Source organism: Bubalus kerabau, chromosome 5 (assembly GCF_029407905.1).
Source record: "Bubalus kerabau isolate K-KA32 ecotype Philippines breed swamp buffalo chromosome 5, PCC_UOA_SB_1v2, whole genome shotgun sequence".
Lineage (NCBI taxonomy): Eukaryota > Metazoa > Chordata > Mammalia > Artiodactyla > Bovidae > Bubalus > Bubalus kerabau.
This window is the reverse complement of record NC_073628.1, coordinates 5,076,989-5,089,404: the sequence shown is the minus strand read 5'-3', so window position 1 is coordinate 5,089,404 and position 12,416 is coordinate 5,076,989. Positions and strand designations below refer to the sequence as shown.

The window sequence follows — 12,416 nt, the reverse complement described above, 5'->3', positions numbered from 1 at the left end:
GTTCAGTCAGATCCATTTCACTTCTGCCAAGTTATTTGGATTTATTTACCAAGTTTTAATTTTAGGGCAAAATGCAGCAATTGGTGCTGTCTTGTACCTGTTTTAGATCTTGGTTAATTAAGTTAATAAGAATTATATACATTCTTATATAGTACTTGTATTACTGTGACCTTTTCTTCCGAAGTTGTTAGTGTTAAATAACATTACAGTTAGTGCTTGACTGTTGATTTGTTTCCCTAGGCAAGAAATTATAGAGCAGCTTCTATCAAATATTTTCCACACGGAGAAAAATGAATCGGCCATAGTCAGTGCAATCCAGATATTGTTGACTTTACTTGAGACACGGCGACCAACGTAAGTTTTCCTTCTGTTTCACGAAATGAGTCATTTGGTTTTCCTTTTAGAGTTTTTAAAAACTAAGAATTAAGTTAGTGGTTTATTATCACAGTATCATGCCCTTGAATTTCATTTGTTGACTATTTTTCTACTGTATAAATAGTTTTATATGAATGCAGTACATAGATGTAGTTGAAAAATATGCTTTAGTGAACACTATTGGCAACATTTGGATTCTTGTTATTTGAGTTTTTGTAGTCATTACCAAAATACTACTATAATAAGTCAAACCCATGCAGAACGGCTCACATTCAGGAGAAGCTTATTTCTTGTTTGTGAAAGTTGAAAATAGCTCTTCCTGGTTGGTGTGCAGTTCTCCTCCAAGTGGCGATTCAGGGCTCTTCTGTCCTCTCTGCGCTAACTTGAGGCTTCACACGTGAGGTACTGCAGTTCATTAGGCTGTTTAAAAATGGATGGACAGGTGGCTTGAGGCCTTAAGGAAAATTCGGTGGTGTGTTTAAGAATGAGAAAGATAGTCTGTTTTTCCTATTTGTGTGCCTCTGGACAAGTCATTTAATATTTGTCATATTCTTTACAGTTTTATACCTAAAGCTGATTTACTTATTGTCAGAATTTTCCAAATTGTTTCCTGGAGAATGAGAATTTGAAGAGGTGTGCATATGTTCGTGTTCCAGGAGCCTGTGGGTTGGAGATTAGGGTTGTATCTCCTCTCCACCATTGGGTCCGTCCTGTGAAGCAGTGGCGTGAAGCGAGGGCGCAGCCAGGTGTGCTGTCAGCGCCAGAGAGCCCAGCGGTCCAGGGCTTCTGGATGTAGTTTTAATGGTGTCGTTTGGCTTCTAGCAAAACAGTAAACACAGCCTTATCAGTCCCTGCTTCCCAAAGCCTCCACCTCTGTTCCTGCCTTTTTCATCTCTGCTGGCTGATCATGGGGTGTCAGTGTGGCAGCTGTGCTTCAAGTGGATTGTGATTTTGGGATTGTATCTGCAGTTCTGACTTATCCTGTGTCTTCCCTGTTAAATCCTATTTTAAATAATGTAACCAGTAACTTACGGTATTAATCAGGTGGTACAGGAATGTTATCTTGCTACTCCTGGTGTAAGGCAGTTGCATCATCTCTTAAAATGCTTTAAAAGCACATGAGCTGGTGCTTTGAGATTTATGTTGATGACTTCGGCTTGAGAACAGAAATGATACAACAATAAAAGAAGTGACAGAAGAAATTTCTGATCAGAAGGAACTTACCCCCAGACGACAGAGGTTGATCAGGCACTAAGCAGGATTAACTTTAAAGAGGGGCGGACAGAGGGGTGGTGGGTGGCTAAGATGTTAGCCTTATCCTTAGGAGATTTCTGAGTCCCTAGAATAAAGGGTAAATCTTAAAACTATTTGGACAAGAAAAAAATGGGTTAACTGCAAAGCAGATCAGATTGCCAGACATCTCATTTGTAATGTTGCATAAGCACCAAAAGACAGAGGGCAGGATTGTGACCCTGAAATACTTTGATTACTGTGTGAGGCCATGAGGCATTTTCAGTCATATGAGACCTCAGTGTTCCATCTGTTCCTGGGGGCAGTTACTTGAAGATGAACTTTATCAAAGTCAAACAGAAAAGTAAGGTAGAATAAAGAACTTAAGATAAAGAAATATATGGGTGAAAGTAATGATAAATGTAACAGGGATGTGAAAATTCATGTGACTATTAGGAATGAATTGAATAAGTCAAATGTTGAAAAAACAGTAAATTCCATATTATTTTAATAAAACTCAAGAAATATGGAGAGAAGGGGTAAGTTAGTGCACAGTGTAACTCTTATCTTCTACTGAGGAACTGAGGTATTTTCATATAGTTCCATTTTTCAGTTTAAAAGGTGATGGTTCCGATGTGTTTTCTAATAAACATAGAGTGGTAGTAGGTTACTTAATGCCGGAAGTGCCCAGGTGCAGGGAGAGCAAGAGTGCCCTGAGAACTGTAGACATGGGACTTTGCGTTCACTTGTTAGCCCTGCTCAGGACATGCTGGCCGCCGACTGTTAAGCCACTGGGGAAAGGGCTGCAAACCCCGTAACCCTGAAGACACAGGTGGGGGCTTACAGGGGCACTAGTGGTGAAGAGCCTGCTTGCCACTGCAGAAGACATAAGAAACGTGGGTTGATCCCTGGGTGGGGAAGATTCCCTGGAGGAGGGCATGCACACCCACTCTGGTATTCTTGCTGGAGAATCCCATGGACAGAGGAGCTTGGCAGGCTACAGTCTATGGGCCCACAAAGAGTTGGACATGACTGAAGCGACTTAGCATGCATGAGGACCATTGGCAGTGGGGGGAAGGGACCAGGAAAGAACCTCTATCCCTCAGGACAAGCAGGGACACATTCAGGACCCAGGCTGTTAGAGAGCCCCTGTCCCTAAAGTAAGGGTGGGGTTACCGAGATGGCCCATCCCTGAGGCCCAGGGGCATTTCTGGTGCCTGAGGCTGAGCCAGAACAACAGAGCCATTCCTTCCACACCTCCCCCGGCCCAGGCCACCATGCTGGAGTGGGTATAGCCGGGTGCTGATGGAGGGGAGGCTGCGGCCAGGGGCAGGGAGTCAGCACCAGCACGGGAGCGAGCTTGAAGGAGGAACTTCAGCTGAGGGCAGAGCAGATGTTGACTGGCAGTCCAGCCGTGACTATAAATACAGAGTAACTTGAGACAAGTTTGAGTCTTGGTGCGCTGAGAAAAAACAGTCACAGCAACAGCAGAGCCCGAACCTAGCCCCTCTGCTGACTGTAAATTGATCCCCAAACTTCACACTAAAGACTTAGGGTAAAAGAGGTGTGTCCGCTGCAGACAAGTACTAGTTATATCAGTTTCTGTTGTCTTACACAGCATGTCCACGTTTCAACCAAAAAATTGCGAGATGAAGAAGCCAAATAAAAAGAAGCTGACACTCTCTCAAGAGAAAAAGCAGTCAATAGAACTAGAGTCAAAAGTGTTGGAACTGTCTGGTAGGGAATTAAAAAAAAAAAAATTGTGATTGATATGTTAAAGACTTGTGGGAAGAGTGAGCAGCAATATGTGAACAGATGGAGAATTTTAGCAGAGCTATGGAAGATCATCTGGAAATGCTAGAAATGAAAAATCAAATGAAAAAAATCTTTGGGCTCATTTGTGAACTTCGACATAGTTGAGGAAAGAATCAGCATAGGACGTTAGAAATTACCTACAGTGAAATACGGAGAGTCAGACCCAGACGACAGTTGCTTTCTGAGGCCCAGAAGCCATGCCGCACCACCAGAAGCAGGGGCACCTGTGCCCAGGCCTTGGTTTCTAACCCCGCCCTCCAGTAAAGGAATCGGGGCTCTGGAGAAATGGCTCGTTCTACCACTGGGGTAAGACATACGTGCGTGAGTGTGGAGCATCGTGTAGTGTAGAGACTAAGGACGTGTTCAACAAGGAAGACCCACAGGGATTTCCCTGGAGGTCCAATGGTTAAGACTCCGTGCTTCCAATACGGGGGACACAGGTTTGATCCCTGGTCAGGGAACCAAGAACCCATGTGCAAGAAGACCAAAAAAAAGAGCAAGGAGAAAAAAAGGGTGTGTGAGCAGGGCAGAGGAGGCAGCTGAAAGAGCGCCTGTGGCCAAAGCTGGGACGGCCAGTGCCTGCACGGTGGAGTAGAGCGGCGTTGTGTTGTAGCACAAAGTGGCTGCATAAGATAGCTTAGCCATGAATTCATACTGACACAGACAAACGATGGGATGCATAATGGGCAAGAAGAGACAGCTCTCCCATGTGGCAGAATTCCAAGGAGTTCATAATTCCATCTCCAGGAGGAAGAGCAAAACGCTCCACTCTTGTAGCTGGCACCTCAGACTTCCTTCTAGAAAGTACACTGTGGAAGGACAGCTACAACCAGCACTTCCTCAGCCAGACACTCCAAGTTAACAGCCATTGTTAAGGTGCATTGATGGTGTGTAATGAAAATGGCGTTTTACTCATGTGGTCTTCCTCTCAAAAACCCACGATTGTGAGAAAAGTACAAGACCAGGTCCCAGCTGAGGGACACTCTGCAGAGTACCTGGCTGGGAAAGTTCGAGTAACTGTCAGAGCCAAGAGGAGGCGAAGGACAGAGGAGCCCTGACAGTAAACACAGTGAGGGGTCCTGGGTGGACTCCAGACAGAGACGCAGCTTGAGGTAAAAACACGGAAACCTGAGTGAAGTGTGGATTTCACGTGTGAGTATTGGTGAATTAATTTTGATAAATGTAAGATAATGATGGGGGAAATTGAGTATAGGTCATATGGGGACTCTAGTACTTTTGCAGTTTTTCTGTAAGTCTAAACTATTCTCAGAAACAGACAACATTTAGACAGAAATCAGTAAGAAGCACAATGCTAGCAATTAACTGGACCTGACTGACATCGCCAGGTGCTGGCAGGCCCGCAGAACAGCAGGAGCTCTCATTCCTTGCTGGTGGAAACGCAGAATGCTGCAGCCACTTTGAAAGGCAGTCCAGCAATTGCTTACAAAACCAGACACGCTCTCACCATACAGCCCCAGCAGTTATGTTCCTTGGTATTTATCCAAAGGAGTAGAAAACGTATGTTCACACAAAAACCTACACGTGGTTGCTGAGCAGCTTTATCCACCCTTGCCACAACGTGGAAGCAGCTAAGATGTCTTCAGGGAGTGAGTGGATAAACAGACTAGTTCATCCATACGGTGGAATATTATTCAGCCCTAAAAAGAAGGTGCCCTCCAGCCATGAAAAGACATGGAGGAACCTTGAATGCAAGTGAAAAAGAAGGGAAAGAAGTCAACCTGAAAAGGCTACATAACCTTCTGGGAAATGTCTCATTTTACTGTGGAGACAGTAAAAAGATCACAGATGACCGAGGGTGGTGCTGGGGGCGAGGTGAATAGGTGGAGCTCAGGACCTTTAGGGCCGTGAAGATTCTCCGTGTAGTATCTTAGTGCCCCATACATGCCTGTATTTGTCCAGACCCATAAAATGTACAGCATCCGGTGTGCTCTGTGAAGCGCACTGGGCTCTGGGTGATGGCGATGGGTCAGCGCAGGCTCGTGGGCTGCAGTAGATGCTCTGGTAGGGGAGGCAGGGGGCAGATGGTCAGTCTCTACCTTCCCCTCCGTTCTTCTCTGAACGGAAAACCACTGTATAAAAATAGTTTTTATAAAAATCAGTGTAACTTGTATCAACAAACTAAAGAAGTAAAACCGTGTGACCATTTCATTGAAACCTTTTATGATAAAACGTCTGCAAATAAGGAATACAGAGGAACTTGGGAACTGAGAAGAAACAGAAAACCCTTGAGCGCCGTCATCCTTAATGGCAGAGGCTAAAATCATAGCCCCTAAAATCGGGGGCCGTGGCGAGAAGATCCCCCTCACCAATTCCTTTCGGCCTCACGCTGTTGGTCGTGGGGCAGGAAGGAAACCTAGGCGTCCGGACTGGGGACTAGGAAGGGCAGCATTCAGCCCACTAGGCGTAGCTAAACCAAAAAGGCAGAGACAAAAGGCCAGTGCTGGAGACAGGGAAGCCTCGCACGGCCCACCTGGGATGGAGAGTCACGTGGCCACCTTCAATAACAGACCTTTGTTGTCCAGCACTCTTAGGTATTTACCCACGAGAAGTGAAAATTGTATCATGCAAACTTAGAAGTGAGGGAGTGCGCGCTTTACTCACAATCGCCCAAAGCTGTGCGCAGGCAGAGTGTCTTCACTTTGGTGGTGAGTGTGAGGGAGCTGCTGCGTGTCTGGGCACTAGGTTCAGCGGGGAGAGGGTGCTGCCTGCCGGCGCCCCAGCAGCCACCGCGGCCTGTGCCTTTCCGAGCCTGACTTCCACGTTTAACAGACCTCTGCTTGGAATGCCAGTGTGAGTTTTGTTTTGGATTTGGTGGATCTTTACACACATTTGACAGAACTAAAATGTGAGAAACACTGTGGATGCTGACTGTTGTACCTGTGTCAAGGCAGGTAGGTGAGTTTCTGCTCACCAAGTATTCACTAGATGAACAGCGCAGTTGGTAAAAGAATATGGCAGCAGTGCAGGAGACTGGGGTTCTGTCCCTGGGTTGGGAAGATCCTGTAGAAGGGAATGGCAACCTATTCTAGTATACCTGCCTGGAAAATCCCGTGGACAGAGGAACCTGCCAGGCTACAGACCATAGGGTTGCAAGAGGCAGATACAACTTCGCCTCTGAACCACCACCAGTGTTTATCAGATGAACAAATGAAACTTACGTGAATGAGTAAGGATTTTGAGTATAAGTTTTTGTATGGTATTTTCACATGAGTGGAAAAAAGCAGGTCGTAAATGTGGCTTAGAAAGCGACTTGCCACTTGGGGAAGAAGTACAGTGTCTATGCTTGCTTTGCATAAAAATAAATTCCAGATAAATGAAAAATACTAGAGGAAAAGCATGCAGAAGCTCATAGGATTATGACACTGTAAAGAAGTTTCAAAGTCTGGCTTCCTGGACAGAAACTGTAGTGAAGAATGCTATATCTGGCCACATAAATTATTAAAACCCTTACACAGTAAAAAGCACCATAATCAAAGCAGAAGTCCTTTCCCCTGCCCACGCGCCCTTTCTATAATTGCATTTCTGAACGCTGTTACGTGTAGCTCTTGGAAATCACTTGCACGTGTGAAATGTTTGCAGATGGCTGTCGTAATGGTCCCCCTCCAGGTGTCAGCTGTGCTGGGCTCTGCTCTCGGCCCTCGATGGCAGCGTGGCCCCCGGCAGTCCTGGGGGGGCCGTTCTTTCCGTATCAGGACAAATAGCTGGCGAGCCAAGGGCCACGCCTTGCTGCAGCAGCTGTGCTGTTGGGAGCGAGTTTGCACGGACACACCGCTCCCGGGTTTGTCTTTTAATCTGAACTGTGCACCCACATTTTTACACCCCTCCCTTCTGTCCCCCAACTTTGAGAATCCCCGTGCTTCCTAACACTGATTTTATGAAAGCAATTTTGTAATTGTTTTCCTAAGAGAAATGGTTTATAATAACTATAAGTGAGAGAAAGTGAAGTTGCCCAGTCGTGTCCGACTCTTTGCAACCCCATGGATTGTAGTCTGCCAGGCTCCTCCATCCATGGGATTTCCCAGGCAAGAATACTGGAGTGGGTTGCCATTTCCTTCTCCAGGGGATCTTCCCCATCCAGGGATTGAACCCTGGTCTCCTGCATTGTAGGCAGACGCTTTACCGTCTGAGCCACCAGGGAAGCTCCAAGCCACTTACAATGACTATAGATAGAGCTTTATACAGAACATTAATATGCGCCTTTTAAAGAAGAAGCAAGGAGATCCAACCAGTCCATTCTGAAGGAGATCAGCCCTGGGATTTCTTTGGAAGGAATGATGCTAAAGCTGAAACTCCAGTACTTTGGCCACCTCATGTGAAGAGTTGACTCATTGGAAAAGACTCTGACGCTGGGAGGGGTTGGGGGCAGGAGGAGAAGGGGACGACAGAGGATGAGATGGCTGGATGGCATCACTGACTCGATGGACGTGAGTCTGAGTGATCTCCGGGAATGTTGATGGACAGGGAGGCCTGGCGTGCTGTGATTCATGGGGTCGCAAAGAGTCGGACATGACTGAGCGACTGAACTGAACTGAACTGAAAGAAGAAGTGATGTTGATGGACTAGTTGAGAGAATCCGTAGAACAGATGCAGGCCTATATATTTTGGCTGCCCTGGGTCTTCAGTGCTGCATGTGGAAGACAGCCTCTAGGGTGCCCAGGTTTGGTAGTTGTGGCCCATGAGCTTAGTTGCCCCACAGCATGTGGGATCTTCCTGGACCAGGGATCGAACCAGTGTCCCCTGCATTGGCAGGCCGATTCTTAACCACTGGAGCACCAGGGAAATCCCAGGCCTGTTTACGTCATCCAGTGGTAGGCAAGAATGGTATGCACCGTAGTTCTGGGATCTCTGGTTGCTTTCCACATTTTCTGGTTAGAGACATGGTGTTAGTACAGTAGGTGCAAGGAGCTAGAAAGTTCAGAGGAAATGGGAGGAAATGGCATATAATTTCTCCCCTGACAGCATATGTTGGATTTCTGGTCATGTCAGCTGATCCCCATCAAGGTTTTATTATACCCTCTTCCTATCCTTCCAGAAATTTTGATATAATTACATATATTCCACAGTTGTTTTGAATATCCCTGTACTCTGATAGGGGTTTCCCTGGTGGCTTAGTTGGTAAAGAACCTGCCTGCCAATGTGGGGGACACTGATTCGAGCCCTGGGTCAGGAAGATCCCCTGGAGGAGGAAATGACAACCCACTCTAGTACTCTTGCTTGGAAAATCCCATGGATAGAGGAGCCTGTTGGACTATAGTCCATGAGGTTGCAAGAGTCAGGCATGACCATGTGACTCAGCCACTACCATAGCTGTTACAGAGCACCTTGAATGGTTTGTTCTGAAATAATAAAATTAACTTACTTTGTTTCAAGATTTGAAGGCCATATAGAGATCTGCCCACCAGGCATGAGTCATTCAGCTTGTTCGGTCAATAAGAGTGTTCTAGAAGCCATTCGAGGAAGACTTGGATCTTTTCACGAGCTCCTGCTTGAGCCCCCCAAGGTAAGGCAGCTCTCTGACGCATCGTTGAACAGTTCTGTAGTCTGATTTCAGCTGTGAGAAGGTGGGTGAACCTTCTGAGTGAAAGAGCTGGCTGTGGCCCGCCCGCCTTGTGCAGAGTATGTTAGAAGTGCCGTTGTTTTCATTGCTTTTGAACTAGTTTTTAAATTGGCTTTTATCTGTATATAGTGTCTAAATTGATGAATGGAATAGAATTAAGCAAATTAAGTAAGATACTTAACTGCTTAGAAAACTCAGCTTTTTGTTCTTTTTTTTTTCCTATAAATTCTGTGTATTTACATGCAAGTAAAATAGTTTTCTTCTCATAGCATGTCATTTTCACACCTTTGAGGTACACATTAATCTTTAAGACACTCATCTTGGAAGTCGGGTTGCCTTACTCAGAGTTGGAGCAGTGTAACTGCCTGACGGACAGATTGCCATTTAGGAAGTGGTGGGCTGACTGTGACTTGGAGCGTTCGTTTTTCTGTCAGGGGCGTCCTTGTGCTAATCCAGAAACGACTGTTTATTCAGGCAGCCACTGAAAACGCAGACAGTGAAGACCTACAAAAGCAGGGTGTCCATGGTCCATAGCGGTGTCTTTTGTCACGGCTACCCCTTGGATTGCTGCAGACTGAGGTTAGGGGACGAGGCTCTCCCTTGTGGTGTCTCTGGGGTGGAAGACAGACCCTTGACAGTTCTGCCGCCCACGCTGGTTCTTACACTTTGGTTTTTCCTTCTGTGCGCATCATTGCACCCGGTGTCTCAGGCTATACACAGTGCACCTCTGTGGCCTCTGCGGAGTGAGTTCCTGGGGACAGAGTGTAGTAGTGTCTCCCTTCTGCTTTAGGTGTTTCCAGTTTGTGGAGGGGGAGCAGAGAATAATTTATGTCCATTGTGCTTGGAGTCTGGTTCAGATTCTGGATTGTCTCGTCAAATGACCAGCGAGCAGGCAGTGGTCTGGGGCACAGGCCAGAGTGCTCAGGGCCCGCTGTGGAAAGTGCGCCTACTGATGTTGGCCGGTGGCGTCCTTCATGCCAGGCCTGGGGAGAAGGGCAAGAGAGTCAGGGAAGAAGCAGCATTTGTTCAGGAGGAAAGAAGTGAAAGTCGGAGGAGGGGGGGACCTGAGAGAAGAGGAGGTGTGGCCGGGCGCCCCTGACCGGTGTCTCAGGTGTCACCGTCTCCTTTCTCAGTGGACAGAGAAGCATCTCATGTGGGTTCTCACTCTGGTGCTCTTCTTGGGCCTGATTCCAAAGTAAGACAGTGTTTTGTTTGGACTTCTGTTTCCCCGCTGGGGGCAGTGAGTTCAGCCTCTGACGGGCTTTACTGCACAGTGCAGTATGTGAGTAGATCTGTGTTCATTAGCATGTACTGCAGAGGGTGGGGGGTGGCTGCTGGGAAGCCCTGTTGAACCGGGACATGGAGAAGGATACCCTTTTCACTTTGTTGCGGGTCTCCTGCCAAACTTCTAAAGTTCTGAAATGTTCTGGGTCTGTCTTCTGTGATTTCAAAGAATACAAACTCCCGTTTATGGATGAAAGCAGGTTTGAGGTTGATCCTGTTTCTAGGTTGTGACCCAGAGGCAGCTACTGAGTCTGCATTTTTACCCCAGATCTGGCAGAGGTCGAGGACTGTGTTCCAAAACCACTTGTCACTTTTCTCAGTTTCTCCGGTTTCTGGTCAGGTTTGAAATATTGCACTTTTTCTTCATGGACTTGACAAGTTTTCTGCTTGTTTAGAATATTGAAGGCAGGATGATACTTGATTTCTTACAAAATATGTAGTCTAGGGAAATTACCTATTTTTTTTTCTCTTATATTTATTTCATCATACCTTAAAGATATCAGTAGGAGTTTTGGATTTTCCTGCAGGTGTAGAATTTAGGCCAAGTTGTTCGCGGGCTTAGTTTAACTAGTGTCATATCTTAGTACATACTCCTGCACTGTTTGTTTATTGAACTGGTTTTTAATTTTTTTGTTTATCTTTGGTTGTGCCGGGTCTTTGTTGCTGCCTGCAGGCATTTCTCTAGTTGCGGCGAGTCGGGGCTGCCCTCTGGTTGCCCCCATGGCATGTGTGATCTTCTTGGACCAGGGATCAAACCTGTGTCCCCTGTGTTGGCAGGCGGATTCTTCAGCACTGGGCCGCTAGGGAAGTCCTAAACTGAATCTAATCAGAAAGCTTTTTCTTTCTCAGAAAAGTGTGATGAAGACTACGTGGGGCGTGCTGGACCCCCCTGTGGGGAACACCCGGCTGAGTGTGGTTAGGTTGGTATCCAGCCTCCTCCAGACGAATACCAGCAGCATCAACGGGGACCTCATGGAGCTGAATAGCATTGGGGTCATACTGGTAAGATGTCCCCTAAAGATGTCTTCACTTGCCATTGAGCTTTTATAAATAAGATCACTGATTGTAGAACCTCATAAACTCACAGTACGTGTCAGTGACTTTTCTTGGTCTGAGCGCAGGCAGTCTTGCCCTTGAGGTTATCATCAATTTTGAGTGCTTTTAATTTTTCAGTAGTGATTTATTGTTGCTCTGCGTAGAGATCTGTGCCTGTGTTATAGAGAATTTCCAGGACAGTTAAGACACAGACATTTCCCTCCAAAAGCTCGGTCTCCCGTGGAGGATAGAGTGAGTGTAGTCACTTTCTTTGGGGGTTGTGTGAGCCATAAGTGGCTGCTGCCCGCAGCACTGTTTTCCCTTCGTAATGCTTCTCTTCAGGGGACAGGCTTTTGTTTTTTTTCCACTGAGAGAGAGCTGCAGAGGGTATTAAGATTGTCTTATCTGGACTTCCCGCACCCCTGAGGTCCCCGGCTCCGAGGCCTGTGCTTAGGATCCGCGGGCCTGGCCCAGTTATTTTTTAAGGCGTGAGCACCTTGACATTGGAGACCATATTTTGCAACTAGCACTGGGCACTGCTCAGGAGTCATCAGTGAACATTTTGTTGAATCAAAATAAATTCTCATAAATTTCTTTGAAAATCATTGGAAATTTACTAAACTTAATATCTGTATTAGTCACTGTGAAAACAAAAAGATTTTCTCCGAGAAATTTATTATTGTCTTTATGCATTTATTGTTGGTCTCTATTAGATTCCTTGCAAATTCTGACATGTTGAATGAGCAAATATGTTATTTAGTCTATGGAGGCATTTTAAACTGCCTTTAAAAATAATGTATTCCTTTTAATTTGTTTTATTGTACCAGGAGCACATCCTTTATTAATTGATAATTTGGTGAATGTATTGAAGTAGTGACTGAAAGATTGAGATGACAGTAAAAGAAAGCATTACTTTTCTTTTTTTTGTAGGACATGTTCTTCAAATATACATGGAATAACTTTTTACATACACAAGTGGAAATTTGCATTGCACTGATTCTTGCGAGTCCTTTTGAAAACACAGAAAATAGCACAATTACTGATCAAGACTCTGCTGGTGACAACTTGTTATTGAAACATGTAAGCTTACTTGGTGTCT

At 45.8% G+C, this 12,416-nt stretch overlaps 1 protein-coding gene across 23 annotated transcripts in view; it reads left to right on the top strand.

Moving 5' to 3' along the window:
* The window catches only part of PPP6R3 (protein phosphatase 6 regulatory subunit 3), a 124,527-nt gene that overhangs the window by 69,797 nt on the left and 42,314 nt on the right, over positions 1-12,416 (top strand). For all 23 annotated transcript variants that reach the window (XM_055580614.1, XM_055580613.1, XM_055580612.1 and 20 more), the window contains 4 exons: positions 241-354; positions 8,812-8,941; positions 11,132-11,284; positions 12,248-12,397. In XM_055580614.1, the coding sequence (XP_055436589.1) occupies positions 241-354; positions 8,812-8,941; positions 11,132-11,284; positions 12,248-12,397 (547 nt within the window). The remainder of the gene's footprint in view (positions 1-240; positions 355-8,811; positions 8,942-11,131; positions 11,285-12,247; positions 12,398-12,416) is intronic.